Source organism: Sebastes fasciatus, chromosome 23, assembly GCF_043250625.1.
Source record: "Sebastes fasciatus isolate fSebFas1 chromosome 23, fSebFas1.pri, whole genome shotgun sequence".
Lineage (NCBI taxonomy): Eukaryota > Metazoa > Chordata > Actinopteri > Perciformes > Sebastidae > Sebastes > Sebastes fasciatus.
The window spans coordinates 7,238,394-7,259,893 of NC_133817.1; the positions used below are offsets into that span (position 1 = coordinate 7,238,394).

A 21,500-nucleotide genomic window follows, 5' to 3' on the forward strand; every position below is an offset into this window, starting at 1 on the left:
GGCTTAAATCCACCTGCCAGCTAACGTGCTGTGGCTCGCCCGCTTTCAGTCCGTTAAAGGTGCAGCATGCAGAAACATTATAGCGTTCAGGTGTGTGCAACTATTTTTATCATTTTTTTAAATCTGATTTGTTAATCTGAGCACATGGAGCTGAAGGTCGCTGGTTCAAGGTTCAGTTTATACAACACAGGATTGCACATAAAAGTACAAATATATAGAAGTAGCAATAAAGGTACAAATATATGAAAGTAGCACTAAAGTTGCAAGTATGTAAGAGTAGCATTAAATGTACAAGTATATAAAAGTACCACTTAAGGTACATAAAAAAAGGTATATAAAAATAGCACTATAAAAGTACAAATATATAAAAATTGCTCTAAAAGGTACAAGTATATAAAAGTAGCATTACAGGTTCAAGTATATACAAGTATGTAGGAGTAGCATTAAACGTACAAGTATATAAAAGTACCACTTAAGGTACAAGTATAAAAAAGTAGCTCTATAAAAGTACAAGTATATAAAAGTTGCTCTAAAGAAGCAAGTCTCGAAGTGACTCATTTCTTCGTTGCACCCTGGTTCGAATCTGTTTTTCCAGAACATCAACATAGTCCTCGGGAAGAGGATGATGACATATGTTGCATTTAATGAAACTGGGTCTGCAGTTTCCTTCCTCTTTTAAGCCCTACAAGTATATAAAAGTAGCATTACAGGTGCAAGTATATAAAAGTACAAGTATATAAAAGTTGCTCTAAAGGTACAAGTATATAAAAGCAGCATTACAGGTGCAAGTATATAAATGTACAAGTATATAAAAGTTGCTCTAAAGGTACAAGTATATAAAAGTAGCTCTAATCTGATCTTATTTTAGTAACGTAAGTCCTGGTTGAGACTGTGAAGACCATCCGATCAGATGTTTTTCTAGTCAGCTGGGTAAATTATGGATCAACAAATGAAGGTATTGACGTTCGCTATCGCATTCAAGCTCTACGACGCTCCACATCAGCTCACGTTGTTCATGTAAACGTTCATGTAAAAACACAGACTCGTACGGGCGAGTAATGTAGCGTTGGCAAATCAGCAGCTAGAGCAAGTTTCAGTTCAACTGTGTAACTGGTAAACTAGACATGCTCGTTAGCATATAAATAGATCGTAGGATTGTGGTGTTTCTGCAACTTCAGCATAAAGGTTTGGGATGTTTATTGGAACTTGCGCAACAATATCTTCCGTTTTAATGAAGGGACACATCCGGAGCAGCTCCGTCTGTCTAGCCGGTTTTTGTCTGCATGTCTGAGGGACGCTAACCCTCAGTGTTGATTGGCTAGTGCTCATGGCGTGTAACCAATCAGTGCTGTGTAGCTATAAAGGTACAAGTATATCAAAGTAGTTCTAAAAGGTACAAGTATATCAAAGTAGCTCTAATGCTGGTTTCACACAGGGTCACTCGAGGCGAACATCTGTGTTTTGTGATCCACCCTGACTCTCTTCCCTTACGAGTCACACTTCATTGTTTGCCTGAACTAACCCAGACCGCTGCGTTTCCTGAAGGAAGTATTCCGCCAGAATAAGGTGAGGAGAATACTTAAACTAAACTCTTTTTATGCACAAATTGAAGGAACTGCTGGGATTATATTTCACAGGACTCAACATGCAAATACTGTAACAACAAAGGACTGCCGTTAGACACTGCACGGCCACATAAGCTGCATTCTGACAGAGGAGTTAAACTAGATTTATTTGGAAGATAACTGGGTGCCCTGTTTTACATTAAAAAAACAGTTCAACTTCCTCTTCCTCCTCCTCTTCCTCCTCCTCCTCCTCCTCCCTGCTCTCCCATTGGCCGGCGGACTCCTGACCTCTCATTTCTTTATGTATTTGCAGGGTTGACGCTCCTCATTCCTCGCTGACTGAAAACACCACAACAGGTACGCTACTCTGACTGTGTACGTATATTTGTGCGTATTACTGATGTTGTTGAGGCAAATAAACAAAGATATTATCCTTGCTTATTTATTTACCAAACTTATTTATATAAATAAGTATAAATAAATATGTCATTAAATAACATTAAAAAATAAATGTATCCATTAATTAAATGATAAAATGTGACAGAAATTGATATTTCTTTTTTAATTTGTTTCTTTATTTATTTATCTTTGTTCTAATTCCCTTATTTATTTACTCTTCTGTGTAATGTCCCCCTTTATTTATTTATGCATTTACTTTGACTCAATTTTAAATTTATTTATTTATTTTTGCATTCATTTTCTAAATTTATTTTTGCATTTATTTAATTGTGTTTATTTTTAAATGTATGTATTTATTTACGTATTTATGTATGATTTTTCCTTTGCATTTCATCACTTATTTATTTCCCAAACTTATTTATATAAATAAGTAAAAATAAATAAATAAATGAAGTAAAATAAATAAAAAATAAACATCATACATATACATTTAACAACTAATTAAAAATAAATATATGAATAAATATAAGGGAAAATTAAACGGAAGAGTTGTGGCGGTACCGATTTCCCCAGACCGAAGGGTGCCAACGTTTGATAAGTGCTTGAAAGAGAAAGAGAAACAAAGTCTCGAAGTGACTAATTTCTTCGTTGCACCCTGGTTCGAATCTGTTTTTCCAGAACATCAACATAGTCCTCGGGAAGAGGATGATAACATATGTTGCATTTAGTGAAGGAGAGATCATAATGAAACTGGGTCTGCAGTTTCCTTCCTCTTTTAAGCCCTACAGAAAAGGCGTCGTCACTCTCAACTATCATTTAAGAGACAATCCCCACACAACCGGTTAACTGAATAACCCTCCAATCACTCAGCAACCAAAAACAAAAGCAAACACCAGGGAAATGTAAACGACAACAAGCACCAGAGAACGGGCGGCTGCCACAGGGTGAATACATAAGGACGCTCATAAGTTGATCGACTGGTTTCTGTTTCCGTTTGTTTTTTCCCAGGTCGACATGTCGTCTATCCCAGATCTGATCAAGAAGAAGAGAGACGGAGGAGAGTTAAGTGACGAAGACATCAAAACCTTCGTCCACGCTGTTACAAACAAAACTATACAGGATTGTCAGACAGGTACGAACAGTTCAACTCATTTAAACACTTCCCTGAGGTCATTTATCATCTGTTCTTCAGCCTAAATAAATAAATAAATAACTCCATAAATAAATAATTATGCCATTAAAAGTAACAAAAATATTACAAATAAATCTAGATATAACTGATAAATTGTGATATAAATTGACATTTGTTTTAATTTGCTTTTTTATTTATTTACATTTGTATTAATTCCTTTATTTATTCACTCTTGTTTAATTTCCACTTTTATTTATTTATGTATTTATTTTTATTTATTTATTCAAATTATTTACATTTATTTTATATTATTCTTTAAATGTATGTTTTCATTCATCACCCGCTGTTCCCTCCTCTTCCTCCGTTAAGGGGCCATGCTGATGGCTATCTGGCAGAAAGGAATGGTCGACATGGAGACTAAGAACCTGACCAGGGAGATGATGTCATCGGGGGAAGTGATGTCATGGCCAAAAGAGTGGTCGGGGCTGATGGTTGACAAACACTCAACAGGAGGGGTGGGAGATAAAGTCAGTCTGGTGTTGGCGCCGGCTCTAGCTGCCTGTGGCTATAAGGTACACCTGCCGACGCACACATCATACGTGATATACTCAGTACGTCTATGATGTCATAATAACCTCAGGTATGTGTTTGTCAGGTGCCTATGATCAGTGGGCGGGGCTTGGCTCACACCGGAGGAACTCTGGATAAACTGGAGTCAATTCCAGGATTCAACATCCAACAATCAGCAGCTCAGGTACAACAGTGATGGAGGAAGTACTCCGATATTTTACAGCAATACCACACTGTAGAAATACTAAAATATTAGCATCAAAATACACTTAAAGGGACTGTTTGTAACTTTTTACACGTATAAATCTACCGGGTCGGGATCCCATGCGCGCTCACATGTGGCCGGAGTCTCTGCTCCGCTGCCTGCTTGCCTTCACTCACACACCGCGCGCGTTCTCACTGTCTCGCTCCACCTCTACACGTGCATGCGCGCTCACTCCACACTGCAGGAGAGTTAGTTTAGCTCTGAGAATATCTAGTGAATGTACAGTGGGTGTTTGTGCAGAAATAAATGCTGCAGCTCCTCCAGACCAACTTAGGTTTCCCATGTCTTGTGAATTATCGTCTCCGACCGGGTGCCAGTGTCTCCCTGCGGGCGCAGTCGGGAGACAATAACGTTTCTCTTCCTGCTTCAGCCCCGGCACCGACCTGCTTTTCCTGCTTCAGCCCTGGAGGCTGAGGCAGGAAAAGCACTAGGATCAGCATTGATTCATGGAGAGACCTTCGTCTGGTCAGCTAACATTACTGCCAAGCAGGTGAAATATAGAGTGATATTGTGGTTTTAGCTGAAGTGTGTCGCCTCACTGTGTTGAGCGATGCTCGTTCATGTCTATTTAGAGCGAGCCACCGCGAGCCCGACGCTGACTTTCATTGACTTAACTCCCACAGGTGTCGCTGTTAACAAGCAATTCTGAAAGTTACAAAAAGTCCCTTTAAAGTACCAAATGTAGATGCACTCATTATGCAGAATACATATTATATTATATTTATTGATGCATTAATATGTTCATCACTTTAATTCATTTTAATGCTGCAGCTGGTAACAGTGGAGGTAATTTTTATGACTTTATATACTGCTGGTCGTTTAATCTATAATAATACATCATCATTTATTAGTTTATTTTTGTATTAATAATCTGAATCTGCAAAGTAACTAAAGCGGACAGATAAATGTAGTGGAATAAAAAGTACTAAATTTAGTTTTAGTTTAGTTGTTGCATGTTCTAAGTTTAATTCTGTCTCAAGATTCTGGAGATCCTGGACTCAGTGGGCTGTTGCATTGTGGGTCAGACGGAGACGTTGGTTCCTGCAGATCGAATCCTGTACACTCTGCGGGATGTCACCAGCACCGTGGACAGCTTACCACTAATCACTGGTTCTGAACTGGTTTTACTTATGGAGGACTGAAGCTGCCATTATAATAAATTCATTAATTAAATAATAATAAAAAGAAATGTAGAAATAAAACCCTCAATCATCAAATAAATGGGCAAGTTAATTTGAAAATAACTAAATATGCACATAAATAGAAAAATAAATTAAAACATTTTTTTTATTTATTTGAGAAATTACGTTCTTTTATATTTAATTATTTCACAATTTATTATTTTCTGTTTAAATTTATTTCTATTTATTTATTTCCCTACATATTTAATTGATTTATCTATTTATTTATTGTACTGGCAGCTTTAGTCCTTTATACAGTAAAAAAAGTATATTTATTTCTGTTTTTATTTATTTCCCTATATATTTCATTCATTTACATATTGGGTCATTTATTGTTTATTTATTTTGCACAAATTAAGACTACACAAACATAACAAAAAATAAATAATATACAGTGCAGGAAGAGGTAAAAAGAATATGTATTTATTTTTAATATTTTTTTTATTTAAAATTTCACAATGTTAATTTATCAATGTTAGTTATTTATTTTAGGGCTGACAATAGATTAAAATATTTAATCGCAATTAGTCGCATGATTGTCCATGATTACATTTTTTATCTGTTTAAAATGTATCTTAAAGGGAGATTTGTCAAGTATTTAATACTCTAGTATACCATTTGCAGCTTTATGCAAATGTATGTATATATTAATTATTGTAAATCAATCAACACAAAACAATGACACATATTGTCCGTTTTTATCGCGTTAACTTATTATAATGGCAGCTTTAGTCCTCCATATATACTAACATGACTTAAGAATACTACAGTAGCAGTACTACTGAAGCAGTTCTGCTCAGTTAAATATGAATTTAATCGTGTTTTTTGTTTCAGGCTCGATTATCTCAAAGAAAGCAGCCGAGTCTCTGAATGCTCTGGTGCTGGATGTGAAGTTTGGACAAGCTGCTCTCTACAAAGACCTGGACAGTGCTAGAAAACTAGCACAGTCATTAGTAAGTACATTAGAAGTATTTATCATATTAAGATTGGTCGATTCTGCGCAGCGGTAGACGAGCTATCCTCACATCAATTGACGGATTAATCGACAATGAAAATAATCATTAGTTGCAGCCTTACAGCAGATGAATCCATGATGCAAATATTCATTACTTAGCTAATGATGATGATGATGGTGGCGTGTTATTTCAGGTGAATGCCGGGAACGGCCTGGGCATACGTACGTGCGCGGTCCTCAGCGTTATGGACGCTACGATTGGTCGATTTGTGGGTAACAGTCTGGAGGTGATCGAGTCTCTGGAGACGCTGAAGGGAAAAGGACCCGACGACCTGATGGAGCTGGTCACAACTCTGGGTAACCACATTATTTTGTACCCTGAAGTGCTCTTTAAAAGTCATAAATCTGGTGATATGTGTTATTGTGGTTTTCATGCATCGACATTAATCAAAGTTACAGGAGACGTCAAATAACAACTAAGAAATATCACTTGATGCGAGGACAGTACGGGCGGTTCAATTAGATGTAAATAAAATCAATGACGACAAACTTTTCTCCATGTGCCATCTGGACCATTTCCTGTCATCATCTACAAACATCTCCCTCAACTACAAAGATCACTAGCTCCTCCTGGTGGCCAGGTGGGCTTCTTACAGAAAACCATCTACAGGGACTCTCTTCTTCATCTTCTCCTCCTCCTTTTTCTCCTCCTTTTTCTTCTCCTTCTTCTTCTTTCGTTTAACGGTGGAGCTATGGAGGACGTAACCTGCCAAAATAAAAAAGAATTGAATAAATATATAAATGACTCAATGAATATATAAATATGTCATTAAAAGTAGCAAAAGTAATATTAAACATTTCATAGAATTTTTTATAAAATATTATACAAATTTTAATTTGCTTCTTTAATTATTTATCTATGTATTAATTTCATTATTTATGCTATGGAGGACGGAACCTGCCAAAATAAAATTGCAATATAGTAAAAAAAAAAATTTAAAAATAGTAATTGGAAAATTATAGTCAATGAAAAAAGAAGTTGAAAAGTTGTGTCACAAAAGTAATAATGTTTTTGTTCCAATTGTCAAGTAAAATAAACTTACTAAATATTGAGTATTGTTGCTGTTTCTGCAGGCGGCCTGTTGCTGCAGATGACTGATAAAGTGTCTGACCTACCGGAGGGCAGGAAGCAGATTTCTGACGCTGTAATTGGTGGAGCTGCTCTGTTGAAGTTCCAGGCCATGATGGAGGCGCAGGGCGTAGCCAATGAGACGGCTCGCTCGCTGTGCTCCGCCAACGCAGATTACTACCGTATCCTGAGGAAATCAAAACATCAGATGGAACTGAAGACGCCTGCAGATGGTAAACAAATACAATTATATTATATATTCACTAACATATATATTTTATTTACTTAAGTACTTATATATTTCCTTACTTACCCACTTAGTAATTTACTAACAGATATTTTATTTATTTTTATATTTTATATCTTATGTACTTACTTATATTTTTACGTACTTATGCACTTTAACATTGATCAACGTTAAAGCAACTCATGAATAATCGATCAGCAATTAATCGTAAATGGAGCAAAGATTGATTCCAGCGTACACATTAAGGCCTCCCGTTCTGTGTGACCTCCTGCAGGTTTCGTCGGGGATGTCGATGGTATGACGTTAGCTGAAGTCCTTCATAAGTTGGGGGCGGGACGATCAAAGGCCGGAGAACCTGTCAATCACAGCGTAGGAGCGGAGCTGCTGGTGTCGCTAGGTCAGAAGGTCCAGAAAGGTGAGAGGTCGATGATGGCGATGATGATGATGATTTCAGGGAATCCAGTTAAACCCTTCAGGATGTTTGATTTCTGTGTATTTTCAGGCGCCTCCTGGCTGCGGCTCCATTATGAGGAACCGGCTCCCAGTCAAGACCAGATCAATCGACTGCAGAACGCTCTGACTCTGGGAACACATGAAAACAAAGAAACAAAAACTTTAGTGAAAGAAATACTGCTGCCTAAGTAAGGCACGTTTCAATACTTTCAGTAACACATAACAACAAACCCCTGCAGATCAGTCAGATCCATCATGTAGTTTACAATACAGGGTCCTTTAACTCAAAATGCTGGAGACAATATATCTATATCTTTCTCAATAAATATCGTGAACAGACGAACAATGTGGTGTCCGTCTCTCAGTACTATCTGGCTTCCTGTCTGTGGCTCTCAGCTCCAAGCTCATTGGTTCCTACTGGAGACAGATATTTTTAAATATACAAATAAAGAGTTTAATTTTGATTCATTCTATACTCGACTTTTTTTTCGACATATACTATGACTTTTTTGACATACTAATCTATGACTTTTTCTTCGACAAACTAAACTATGACTTTTTTTCCGACATACTATTATGGCTTTTCTTCATTTTTTTTATATACTATGACTTTTTTTCGACGTTCTGTACTATGACTTTTTCTTCAAATTTTTCGACATACTATACGACTTTTTTTCATGAAATCTTTCGACATACTACACTGTAACGTTTCATCATCAAATTGTTCGATATGCTATACTATGACTTTTTTTCATTACATTTTTCGACATACTATACTATGACGTTTTAAAATTTAATTTTTTCGACATACTATACTGACGTTTTTTCATGAAATTGTTCGACACGCTATACTATGACTTTTTTTTCATTAAATTTTTCGTCATACTATACTATGACTTTTTTTTGACATACTATACTATGACTTTTTTTCGACATGTTATACTATGACGTTTTATCATCAAATTGTTCGACATATTATACTGTCGTTTTTTCATGAAATTTTTCGACATGTTATACTATGACGTTTTATCATCAAATTGTTCGACATATTATACTATGACGTTTTTTCATGAAATTTTTCGTCATACTATACTATGACTTTTTTTTGACATACTATACTATGACGTTTTATCATCAAATTGTTCGACATATTATACTGTCGTTTTTTCATGAAATTTTTCGACATGTTATACTATGACGTTTTTTCATGAAATTTTTCGACATGTTATACTATGACGTTTTTTCATGAAATTTTTCGACATACAATACTATGACGTTTTTTCATGAATTTTTCGACATGTTATACTATGACGTTTTTTCATGAAATTTTTCGACATACAATACTATGACGTTTTTTCATGAAATTTTTCGACATGCTATACTATGTCGTTTTTTCATGAAATTTTTCGACATGCTATACTATGTTTTTTCATGAAAATTTTCAACATGCTATGCTATGACGTTTTTTCATGAAATTTTTCGACATGCTATACTTTGATGTTTTTTCATGAAATCTTTCGACATGCTATGCTATGACGTTTTTTCATGAAATTTTTCGACATACAATATTCTGACTTTCATGAAATTTTTATTGATATTGTAAAAGTAAGTTTAATTCATCATATACAGAGTAAATATAACAGTTTTACTTGCCAGGACATTCAACCAGATAGCAGAAAATATCTGGGAATGACCCTTCGGACCATTTAGTTGAGTTATTTGTCCAGTCTTATAAGACACGGACAATAATCTACTCCAATTCTGTCTGATTTTTGTATGTAACGAGAGTCGAGTGACAACAATGACTCTATATAAGACATGGCACTTTTGTACATAAATGTATTAAATTAAAAACTGTGCTGTCCTTGCATATGTGGGCGGGGGAAAGGATTGTTTGCCCTAAGCCAAGCCACCAACTATGACACAACACCGACTGTCAGAAAAAGTCAGGCATTGTACTTGTAACAGTATTTCTACTACTGTGGTACTGCTACTTTTACTTAAGTAAAAGATCAGAGTGCTTCTTCCACCACTGTAAATAACAAAAAAAGATGTTTGGTTGAAATATGAGAAATGAAACTTTATTTAAACAAATCTCAAATCTGACAAAAACTGACTCCAAGCATAAAAAAGTTAATCTAACAACTCTAGCAATTCTTTTTTTTTTATATAAAAAAATACAAACAGAAAAATGTCAGTACAGGAGTCTGTTAGTGGCAGAAGGGTTAGTGAGTTTCTGGTTATTTTTTATTTTAATTTAACTTCAGATTTGAGGAGTATTGCAGATATGAGGAGGCCTCATCTGATCCAGATAACTCAATAAACCTGCATCAGTAAACAGGCTCCTGTAACACACACAGCTGAGTCATGCTGTCATTGGGGGGTGGGGGGGGGGGGGGGGGGTCAGAGGTCAGAGGTCAGTGGACGACAGAGTTGAGCGGCTCGGCTCTGATGTTTCCTAAATCCAGAGTGGAGTCTGTCTCTTCGTCGATCTCCCCGATCACCGCCCTGAAACACAACACACACTTTATTCTTCTACCCACTACAAGAACTTTAAAATTCTTACACACAAAACATATGACGAGTTTATAAAATGTGATGTTTTGTTATCAATAAAGTACAGATGAAATGATTAGTCAACTGACAGAAAATTAATTGCAATCAATTTTGACGGTTGAAGTCATTTTTCATGTAACTAAATAAACATTGTGACGGTGTCACTTTGGGCTCTGGGTCATTGGGACGCCATTTCTCACTATTTTTACAAACCAATCAATTGATTAGTGGAGAAAATAATCAGCAGATTAATCCATAATGAAAATAATCATTAGTCAATAATTCAAAATGAGCTCCAGCTACAAAAGTAACATCCTAACCTTACAAGATGTCACACGAAAATCCATCTCGTCAGGCTTCAAGTAATGCATTTGTGTAGGTGCTACTGCATGTAAGACCGAGACCCCGGTGAGACCACAGACCACAGAGTATGGAAGTAATAGGAGTGCCGTAATAAAGAATAAATCTGTTAAAGAATAAGGAAATAAATGTGGAAATATAGAGGAATTCATAATAGAATATTTAAGTAAATAAAAAATGTGTAAATATCAAGAGAACTAAAATAAAATAAAAAATGTGTTAATATAAATAAATAAAACACATATGTAAATAAAACATTTTATAAATATAAAGATAAATACTGTAAATAAAAGAATGAATAAATAAAAAAGAAAGAAATATAAAAAGAAATAAAATAAGACTAAAAAAGAATAATTAGAAGCATTTTCACTTTCACATTTATTTGATGATTTATTTCTATATATATTTATGAATTTTGTAAAATATACATATTTTCATTTATTTTTTACATGTATAACTTTTTTCTGTATATTTTAAATTATGTTTTTATATAATGATATTTATCCATTTTTATCCCTTTATTTTTCCTTCATTCTTTTCCTTATTGCTTTTGCAATTCCTGCACACATGAACCGATGCTTTGAGAAGCCGGAGAACGCCAGGAGCGAATTTCTTCAAATTTGGCACAAACATCCACTTGGACTCCAGGATGAAGCATGGATGCGTGTAAGGGAAGTGTGTGCCATACGGGACGGACATACGGACAACCACCTGATATACCGAAGTTAACCTTTAAGTAAAGGATCTGAGTACTTCCTGCCTGATGTTATATGTTCAATATTTTACAGACCTTTTCAAACTTTGCATAAACATTCTCAATGGGCCCCTTTCTATTTCCTGTTGCAACGTTTGTTAGCTGACAGGAAGTAAACTTGGACCAAAAGCTGTTGCCATAGCAACAGAACGACAATGAAAAGGTCTACAACATTGTTCTTTCTGTCTGATAATGGATTAATGCTTATTAAGAGGTGAAAGGTGACTCACACGTTGTCTCCTCTGACGATGTAGAGTCCCAGCACCACCTGCTCCACCCCCTGACTGGAGCTGAACACCCGCTCGTGACTCTCATCCAGGATCAGGTTGATGGTCTGATCGAAGCCCTTCAGAGTGCCCTGAACACACACATTACAGACTTTATAGCTGATGTTTTAGGTCAACCTGTTTCCTGTTCACCTCTGGGGTTAACAGCAGAATACATAAAGACAACATTTAGCTTTCACGTGACGCCGAGATCGAAAAGTGGCTGATGGTGTGTCACTGAGGTTCAACGGCATATGCTGGTCCCCAGATTGGTAAACAGCTCCTGTTCCACCCATATATACCGTTTCCTAACGAGTGGTAGGCCACTTACTAACTTTACTAACAACATTGCACCGTCAATATAAATAAATAAAATAGGGCTGTCAAAGTTAACACGGTAATAACGCCACTAATTTCTTTAAAGCATTAACTCAACCTGTGATTTTTAGGTTTACTTTACTGGCATCATATGAAACTAGAAAAACCTAAGGAGTTAAAATGCACCATACACATTAATGCAGCAGTAATATTAATCCAGAAACATCACATTTAATAATAGGAAAACACTGACAGGTAACGTTTTTATGGAGGACGGAACCTGCCAAAATAAAAAATAAATGGAATAAATAAATAAATTACGCGATTAATTAATAAATATGTCATTTGCAACCATCTTAGACTCTAACTACTGCCGGACTTTACACTATACATCCTATATACACTTACTTTACACTATACATCCTATATACAACTTTATAGACTGTACATATTACATGTATTTATTGACGGACTGTACACACTATGTTCACCCATTCACTCTATCTTTTAAATCTCTATTGTTGTTTTTATAATTATTCTATACCTTTACCTCTCTTGTGTTTTTTACTCTGTTTGCTGATGTTGCTGCTTTGACACCTGAATTTCCCTCCAGGGGATTAATAAAGGTTCATCTTATCTCATCTTATCTTAGGTAGTCAAACTCACCACAATCATCCTGCCGTCTGAGGTGATGATGGCCACAGTACCTGAATCACACAGAGTTAAAGAAACAACACACTTCTCTGGACCAAAAACACTCATTATATATTAATATTATTAATTAAAGAAACATATCATAATGCACTGCTAACTCATCACTCATCATACTAAACATTAATATTATTAAATTAAAGAAACATGTAATGCACTACTAACTCTCACTCATCATACTAAACATTAATATTATTAATTAAATAAACATATCATAATGCACTACTAACTCTCACCACTCATCATATTAAACATTAATATTATTAAATTAAAGAAACATGTAATGCACTACTAACTCTCACCCATCATACTAAACATTAATATTATTAATTAAATAAACATATCATAATGCACTACTAACTCTCATCACTCATCATACTAAACATTAATATTATTAAATTAAAGAAACATATAATGCACTACTAACTCTCACCCATCATACTAAACATTATATTAAATTAAAGAAACATATCATAATGCACTACTAACTCTCACTATCACCCATCATACTAAACATTATATTAAATTAAATAAACATATCATAATGCACTGCTAACTCTCACCTCTGTGCTACTAAACAGAGAAGCTCCTATAACTAAACACAACTACAGAAATATCACTGCTAGCTTTGGATGCTAAGCTAACTAGCATGTTCTCATTCATTCAGGCGGGGAGTTAGCATTGGACGCTAAGCTAACTAGCAGCTATCAGTTATCAGCAGGATACGGTTGATGTAGCTCTCCAGAGCGGTGGACATGCTTCTCTCCGGCTTGGCGGGTATTTATCCAGCAGAGGAGGTCGGTTGATGTTTCCACCGGGTCGCTTTGTGGTCAAACGGTGCAGGGATGTGACGGAGAAACAACCGGTAACCGGTAGCAGTAACCGCACAACACACCGGAGGACAGACCGGACTAATCCATTCACCGAGCAGACGGAGAGGAGAGGCGGAGCACCGAGCGGGACGTCACATCCGGTTTATGTTTTAAGATAATAATTAAAAATAATAATACAAATAAATATATAAATAATTAAAAGGGAAAATTAAACAGACGAGTAAATAAATACGGGAATTAATACGAAGATAAATTAAGAAGCAAATCAAAACAGAAGGAGAGGGGAGCGCCGAGCGGGTACGTCACATCCGGTTTATGTTTTAATGAGATTGAAGGAAATAATTTTTTTTTTTTACTATTGCTAAATAATAATATAATAATTAATGAATTAATTCATTAATTAATAAAAAAAATGTCTTAGTTGTCTAAAGACAAGACAATCAGTGGCAGAACCTGTTATCCTTACCTTATCCAAGTTTGGTTAATGCATATTATATGTTAGACTGTGGTATTTGTACTTTTACTTAAGTAAAAGATCTGCCAATGACTGATTTTTTCAGCTAAGTTTTGGACAACAATGTCCGCATGTATTGATTTAACCCAATCATATCCATTTTTTTGTAACAATCTGCACATTGAGATGAACAATATTTTAGACCAGACAGACATTTAAACCCACATGGTGTCTGAATACACAGCAACTCAAACTTCTCTTGGGGGTTTGCATGGATTGTAGCCTACAGCAGACATAGAGCAAATGCATCCATAAGCAGAATATTAGATGTACTCACCCAGGAAAGGTCCCACACAGACAACATGCAGAGGAAAGCCACGAGAAACACCATTATCTCTGTTCCACAGCACCAGGTGTGCTCAGCAGGCTGCAGTCAGGCTTTAAAGCTGCAGTAGGCAGTATATTTTTTGGCATTATTAGGCAAAAATTCCATAATAACCTTTCAGCATATTGTAATTCAAGTGTTTTTAGAGAAAACTAGACTTCTGCACCTCCTCATGGCTCTGTTTTCAGGCTTTAAAAAATCTACTTTGACCAATCACAGGTCATTTCAGAGAGAGAGAGCATTCCTATTGGCTGTGCTCTGGCTGTAGGGCGGAGCTTGGTATTTCCTCAGCTTGATCTCAACATGGCTGCCGGTTCACACACTTTCTCATTTACAGCTAAACAGTACACTATAAGATGTTTCAAGCCATAACTTTACGATAAAAAAGTCGTAATATTACGAGAATAAAGTCATCTTTACGAGAAAAAAAGTCATAACTTTACGAGAAAAAAGTTGTGATATTACAAGAATAAAGTCATAACTTAAATTATTATAAAAAGAAAATAGCATGTAAAATTACCACTTTATAATATTATGACTTTATACTCATAATATTATGTTGCTGTTTTCCACTGTAAAATGTGTCTCTCAGTGCATACTGATCATTTATTTTGTTGTATTTCTAATTAAAATAATTGTATATATGTTCTATGTGTGTGTAGAATGACGGGTCTACAAATCACATTTCATTGTGCAACACTGTGCAGTAAAATGAAAAATAAATAAATTAACCTTGTTTATTTTAAAAACAGACATGGAGTCCAGTCCTCCCAGCAGGTCTTCATCTTTATTGTTGCTCAGTAGTCGTCCATACAAAGGGGGGTGGAGGAGAGCAGTGGAGCCCGACAGGACAAACACCAGGAACGTCATGCTACCAAAGTATTAAATTTGTACAAAAATACTTTACAACATCCCTGTTCCTTTAAAGAAAAATACAGTTTGGTTGGTTGGTGAAGCTACATGGAAACTAATCTGACCCACTATTTCAAATGGCAGTGCAATGCATGTGTGTGTGTGGGTGTGTGTGTGTCTGCGTGCGTGTGTGTGTGTGTGTGGGCGGATGTCTTACTGAGGTGAATCACTAGAGTGCAAATCCCTGCAATGTTATATACACACACACACTCAAACACACATATACGGAGGGCTAAAGCTGCCATTATAATAAATAAATAAGAAAAATTACTCAATAAATAAATAAAATAATAAAGAAAGAAATGTAGAAATAAAAGCATCAATTATCAAATAAATGTGCAAGTTCATTTGAAAATAAATAAATATGCACAGAAATAGAAAAAAAAATAAAAAAAATATTCATTTGAGAAATTACTTATTGTTTTCATTTAGTTTCACATTTAATTATTTCCCAATTTATTTATTTCTCTATTAATTTATTTCCCTATATAATTCATTTATTGTGTCATTTATTTATTTAATATAATAGCAGCTTTAGTCCCCCATATACACAGACACACACACACACACACACACAGTTAATACATGCGCACAAACACAGTGTGTATGGCTTTAGATCTCACTCATCAAACCCTCCTGAAGCCACGGCCCTCAGCTCTGTGGCTTTTTCCACATTAGTGGAACAGTTTTGTCTTGGCCGAGCGCTAAAATACTAACAGTGCTAATCATCTGGCAAAGGCTACCAACAGGATTTTTGTGTAATGTTACCCATAAAATGGTGAATGCTAAACATGTGCTAACTGAATACTAGGAGCTGTGTTAGCCCTATGCTAGAGCCGTGTGCTAACTTTGAATAGTGGTAGCCCTGTATGAGCTAAACCAAATATTGGGTCCATTTACCCGGTGTTAGCCCTGTGGGAGACTACGTTCCAAATCGCATACTTTTTATTTTTACTTCTAGTACGTACTGCAGCTGCCTTTACAAAGTACATACTACTGTTGCATGCAGTATGCATACAATCGGGACATACTACTTCCTCACAACATTGCACCTTGAACTTTGACCCTCTTGCTCATGTATCCCCTGCACAGAGGATTGTGGGTCAAAATAGCCAGAAAAGCATGCTGGCTTGCATACTGCAAAATGTGACCAGGTGTAGTAGGACGTCCTGGTATTTTTTGGCATACTTCATAGTAGGGTAAATAGTAGGGTAGTATGGGTATTGGAACGTACAGTACGTACTAAAGGCGCAATGTTATGCATACTGCATGCAACACTATGCAGCTGCAGTATGTACTAAAAGTAAAAAGAAAAAGTATGCGATTTGTAACGCGTCCTTGTTCTAGGTCTAGCGGCGTTATCTAGGTGTTAGCCCTGTGTTAGCTGCGTGCTAACCAAATACTGGCCATGTTAACCACATGTTAGCCTTGTGCTAGGTGTGTGCTAACCATACACTGGCTTTGTTAGCCAGGTGTTGGCCCCGGGTTAGTCATGTGCTAACATCTAGGTATGTTGGCTTGATGTGTTAGCAGCGTGCTAACCATAGCCTATAGGCCGTTTCACAGTTGTAAACATTAGAAATGTGTCCCAGTTTGTTTCCTGTTGCAGTGCAAGTAACCATAAAAGAAGGAAGGGTCATCAGCAAGGTAGCTAGCTAACTAACCAGTTATTAAATGAGTACATTTTAACAACTTAATGCTTCATTTACACACTCTTGTCACAGCGTAGGAAAGCGCAGTGCTATCGTGACAACATCAACTCTCCATCTCTGAAACGTTTCGCCGATATTGTAGCTCGCTAGAGCCTCGAATCAGTTTGTCATCTCAAATGTGTCTGATATCTGGATTCTGGCACCCAACAACACGGCAAGATGACATTTTAGATGTGTAACTTTAGCCCACTGCTAGTGTTAGCCTCCACTTTTCCTTTGTTTTGCCTCCAGCTAACACTGTGACGTAATCATGACTTGACACAGAAAGGTTCTATATGCCTCTATAACACCTTTACACCGGTATTTGCAAAATTAGAATGGTGTGACGATGACGTAATGATCCTTCCTTCTTTTATAGGCTCCTTGTTGCAGTGTATGTGAATGACATTGGCTGACAGGAAGTAAACATGGACCCAAGCTGTTGCCTAGCGATGCAATTCTGTTGAAACGGTCTGTTAGCCTTGTGCTGTGTGTGTTAACCCCACGGTAGCCACATGTTAGGCTTATGCTTGCCCTGTGCTTGGCGTCTGTTAGCCATATAACTAACTATATGCTAGCACTGTGCTTCAGATTCAAAACGTCACAGTTAACGAAGATTGGGACGCAGCCAATCCCAGCTATCCACGCAGAAACGGCCAATCACAGCGCTCCTATCCTGTATTGGTTGTTAAAGCTCAGGGAGGGTTTCTACTGGTGGTTGGTGCTGAGGGAGGGTTCTGAATGGCCAGTTTAAATAGTGAGTTCAGACTGAGGTGAGAGCAGGAAGATGTTGACATCACTCCAAAATAAACACACACACACGCACACGCGCACGCACACACACACACACACACACACACACACAGGTATTTACTGTCACAGGTTTCCTGTTCCATCAGGATTATTTTCTCGTGTAACATTGTTGTTTTTCGTGGTTATGAGGTGAAGGTTTTTCGGGATTCGATGGTCTCGATGTGAACAGCGACGGGGACTGAACCGTTTTTTAATCTATTTTACATCTTTTCAGGTTCAGTCGCCATGGAAACAAACAAACAAACAAACAAACAGAGAAAACTGACAACAGTCAATCAAAAAACACACCGATCGATTAGCATAATAGATCACTGTTACTGGGGGGTGTGGGGTTGGGTGGGGGGGTCAGGGAAGTCGGGGTGGGGGCATGCTTGGCTTCTTCCTGGTAGCTGATTGGTCTGCTTGTGTGTCGAGGAGAACCAATCACAGACAGGCACGGAAGATTTTGTTTTCTGATTGGTTCCAGCCAATCAGCTGAATCTCTCAGAACTGCCGTCTGTCTGTCTGTCATCCTGGCTGCCTATTGGTCGAGGGAAGAAGAAGGGGGGCGGGGCAAAGCCAAGACGAGGAATTGAAGTGGGAGGGGCTTAACTGGCCTTGTGTTTAACACACACACACATAACATACAAACACACACACACACACACACAGACACGCACACATACATACACACAGTGTGGCCAGTCCAACAGGTGTAAACAGTAGAAAAAGATTCTTATTGAACTGCTCAGTGTCATCATCATCATCATCATCATCATCATCATCATCCTTATTGTAATCATGATTATTATTACTCTTCCGGTCTGCAGCTCATTCATGGCACAGAACTAAAATCTTAAACAGTAAACCCTCTGTCTTTCTGTACAATTCATTAGGGATGCTCCGATCAATACCAGCTGATAATTATTGACTTGATTTTTGTCTTAAAATTGACATATAATGCAAAAAAATATTGTGTCATCGTTACAAAATCCCTCATGGCTGCCTGTTTTCCACCACTAGGGCTGGGTATCCTTTCAACTTTGTTAACACTAATGCAAACAAAATGGGCAATTTTGTTGAGAAAACAATCTCACCATAACGTCCATTTAGTAGCTATTGTGGAGTTTTCACTCAAATGACATGATCTTCTATAGCAGATGGAGTAAGCCCAGTTGTCATGGAATAGTAGATGTTCAAATTAAAAAAAAAATTCTAAGCAATAGCCCCCTTTTCTGTTAGTAAACATGATGAGGTATTTAGTGGAGGCAGAAAAATACTCTGAACACGTTAGTTAACGTTGGCCAGCAAGTATTGTCGGCTTGTTTTTTTAACAGTGGCTGAAGAAAATACTTGTTTCTCTCAATATGTGCTGTCACTCACTCTCCAGGCTCACGAGTGTTAGTTGAGAAAGTCGACGTATAAATCTTTGGATGCCTATAGTTAACTATCCTTCAGTAAAGTCAGTCAAAAAGAGAGTCGTACAATATCGGGGAAGCGTTTCAGAGATGGAGAGAAGGGGTTGATCATAGTTTAGCCTCCTGCTAACCGCAGCCAATATGGCTCACGGCTGAAGTTAGCAGAAGGCTGAATATTACCACATTTACTCTCCTTCTCTGAAACGTTTCTCCGATATTGTAGCTCGCTAGAGTCTTGAATCACAGTTTGTCATCTCAAATGTATGTGATATCTGGATTCTGGCACCCAACAACACGGCAAGATGACATTTTAGATGTGTAACTTTAGCCCACTGCTAGTGTTAGCCTCCAGTCTTTCCTTTGTTTTGCCTCCAGCTCCATGTTTACTTAAAAATTTGCTATGAGCTAAAGGGGAATTTTGGAGTTCTTTTCGAAATGGAGGATTTAATTTTTTTTCGTAAATCTGCAGGATTACCCAAAATGTCATAATCACCTCCACTAAACGAAATCTTGCACTTTACTATAACCATCTTTAATGGTATCCCAACCCTCTGAGCCAATAAAGGTACTTCTACCCACATGTTGTGACATAAATCAATGTTTAAGAACAGAAACCAATCCGTAATCAGTACTGGTTTGGACGATCCCAATGACATCGGCCCTAGATAGCCTGATCGGAGCATCCCTAGTCTCCTTGGCAACCTGTTTGTCCATCAGCAGGTTCTAGATTCTGGAGTCCCATCAGTCTTTGTGCTGCTGTGGTCCTTGGCCAGTACCACCAGAGGCCGTTGTTCTGGTCCTAGTAAAGACCAGATGGAGCCACAGTCCTGGTCTGGTAGAAGACAGTGGTGATGGTTCTGGCTTAGAACCCATGAACAAGAACCATGTTTTGACCATTGGCTCTGGCTTCAGTTGGACCAGTACCCATGGTTCTGTCACCAGAAAGACCAGGACCCATGTGTCTTGGACCCGTAAGACCATTAGCTGTGGCCTCAATAGGGCCATGGTTTTGTAACCACTAAGACCAGAGCCCATGTGTCTTGGGCCAGTAAGACCACTGGCTATGGCTCTGGCTTCAGTAGCCACAATTCTCTAACCACTAATACCAGAACCCACATGTCTTGAACCAGTAAGACCATTGGCTGTGGCTCTGGCTTCTGTAGGACCAGTAGCCACGATTTTCTAACCAGTAATACCAGAACCCACATGTCTTGAACCAGTAAGACCATTGGCTGTGGCTCTGGCTTCCGTAGGACCAGTAGCCATGATTCTCTAACCAGTAATATCAGAACTCACATGTCTTGAACCAGTAAGACCATTGGCTGTGGCTCTGGCTTCAGCAGGACCAGTAGCCCAAGTTCTAGGCTTGCAGAACCAGTAACCATTAATCCTAAACCAGTAAAGCCACTGGCGGTGGATCTGGCTTCAATAGAATCAGTAGCCATGGCTCTGGGCTCAGACCAGTTGGACCAGTAGCTCTGGCTATGGTTCCAGTAGGATCAGTAGTTATAGTTCTGGTTCCAGTGACACCAGAAGGACCAGTATGCAGAACTGGTTCAAGTGAAAAGGTGAGGAGTTGCTCCGGTCCATCAGTGTGCTTTCAGGCTGCTTTAGCAGTTCAAAGGTCAAAACTTAAGTGGTCAAAGGTCAAAGTTCATCCAGAGGGTGTGTGTAGCACCATGGGGGGTCCACTCTGAACCAGTTTGGATGGGTCAAAACCAGTTTAATTCAACTTTGCTGTATTGTTCTCCTTGTTGACCTCTCCAGTCCAGTCTGGTTAGAACCGGTTTAATCCAGTTTCGGTCTGCTATAAGGAATTATTATTCACCTGACCCATCCCAAGCCCCGCCCCCAGACCGTCACCCGGTTGGCTCCACTTGATCGGAACACCATCCTCCCCCTGGCCAATGCAGAGCTCCGATGGTCCCAGCTCGTTGCCGATTGGCTGAGGGGAGTGGCTGCTGTTGGTGATGCCGTCAGTGTGATTGGCCAGCAGGGAGGAGGAGGTGGGGTTTCGGCTGATGACGAGCTCCAGATGGTTCGGAGACTCGGCGATCAGCGGAACGACGAGGCAGCAGTCGAAGTCCCTGGTCCGCACGTGGTTAATCTGGAAGACATGAAACGGTTCATGTGTCTGAGTGGCCTCACAGATGT

General features: G+C 37.9%; 3 protein-coding genes and 1 long non-coding RNA gene across 19 annotated transcripts in view; 1 reads left to right on the top strand and 3 right to left on the bottom strand.

The window, feature by feature from the left end:
- Nucleotides 1-69: 69 nt before the first annotated feature.
- On the top strand, nt 70-8,360 carry tymp (thymidine phosphorylase). Of its 3 annotated transcripts, none has more exons than XM_074625911.1 (11): nt 70-90; nt 1,879-1,922; nt 2,973-3,096; nt 3,466-3,668; nt 3,752-3,850; nt 4,912-5,041; nt 5,947-6,065; nt 6,262-6,424; nt 7,202-7,429; nt 7,718-7,858; nt 7,946-8,360. In XM_074625911.1, exons 3-11 carry the CDS (start codon nt 2,979-2,981, stop codon nt 8,086-8,088), a joined length of 1,344 nt encoding a protein of 447 aa, XP_074482012.1. In that variant the 5' UTR covers nt 70-90; nt 1,879-1,922; nt 2,973-2,978; the 3' UTR covers nt 8,089-8,360. The 3 variants fall into 3 exon arrangements, with proteins under 3 accessions (XP_074482012.1, XP_074482011.1, XP_074482013.1); XM_074625910.1 differs by lacking the exon at nt 70-90 and adding an exon at nt 1,459-1,566; XM_074625912.1 differs by lacking the exon at nt 70-90 and having other exon boundaries at nt 1,873-1,940.
- LOC141762073 (uncharacterized) lies at nt 6,744-7,822 on the bottom strand. The gene is made up of 3 exons (XR_012592715.1): nt 7,682-7,822; nt 7,244-7,383; nt 6,744-6,833 (listed from the first exon to the last, which is right to left on the bottom strand). It is a non-coding gene; the product is annotated as an uncharacterized LOC141762073 (long non-coding RNA).
- Nucleotides 8,361-9,950: 1,590 nt separating the features above from the next.
- lsm8 (LSM8 homolog, U6 small nuclear RNA associated) lies at nt 9,951-14,610 on the bottom strand. Its single transcript, XM_074625917.1, has 5 exons — nt 14,486-14,610; nt 13,588-13,772; nt 12,817-12,857; nt 11,797-11,924; nt 9,951-10,404 (listed from the first exon to the last, which is right to left on the bottom strand). Exons 2-5 carry the CDS (start codon nt 13,616-13,618, stop codon nt 10,314-10,316), a joined length of 291 nt encoding a protein of 96 aa, XP_074482018.1. The 5' UTR covers nt 13,619-13,772; nt 14,486-14,610; the 3' UTR covers nt 9,951-10,313.
- A 691-nt stretch (nt 14,611-15,301) lies between these two features.
- Nucleotides 15,302-21,500, bottom strand: part of grip1 (glutamate receptor interacting protein 1) — a 239,011-nt gene continuing 232,812 nt past the window's right edge. For all 14 annotated transcript variants that reach the window (XM_074625897.1, XM_074625901.1, XM_074625896.1 and 11 more), the window contains one exon: nt 15,302-21,453. In XM_074625897.1, coding sequence (XP_074481998.1) covers nt 21,154-21,453 — 300 coding nt within the window. In that variant the 3' untranslated portion in view covers nt 15,302-21,153. The remainder of the gene's footprint in view (nt 21,454-21,500) is intronic.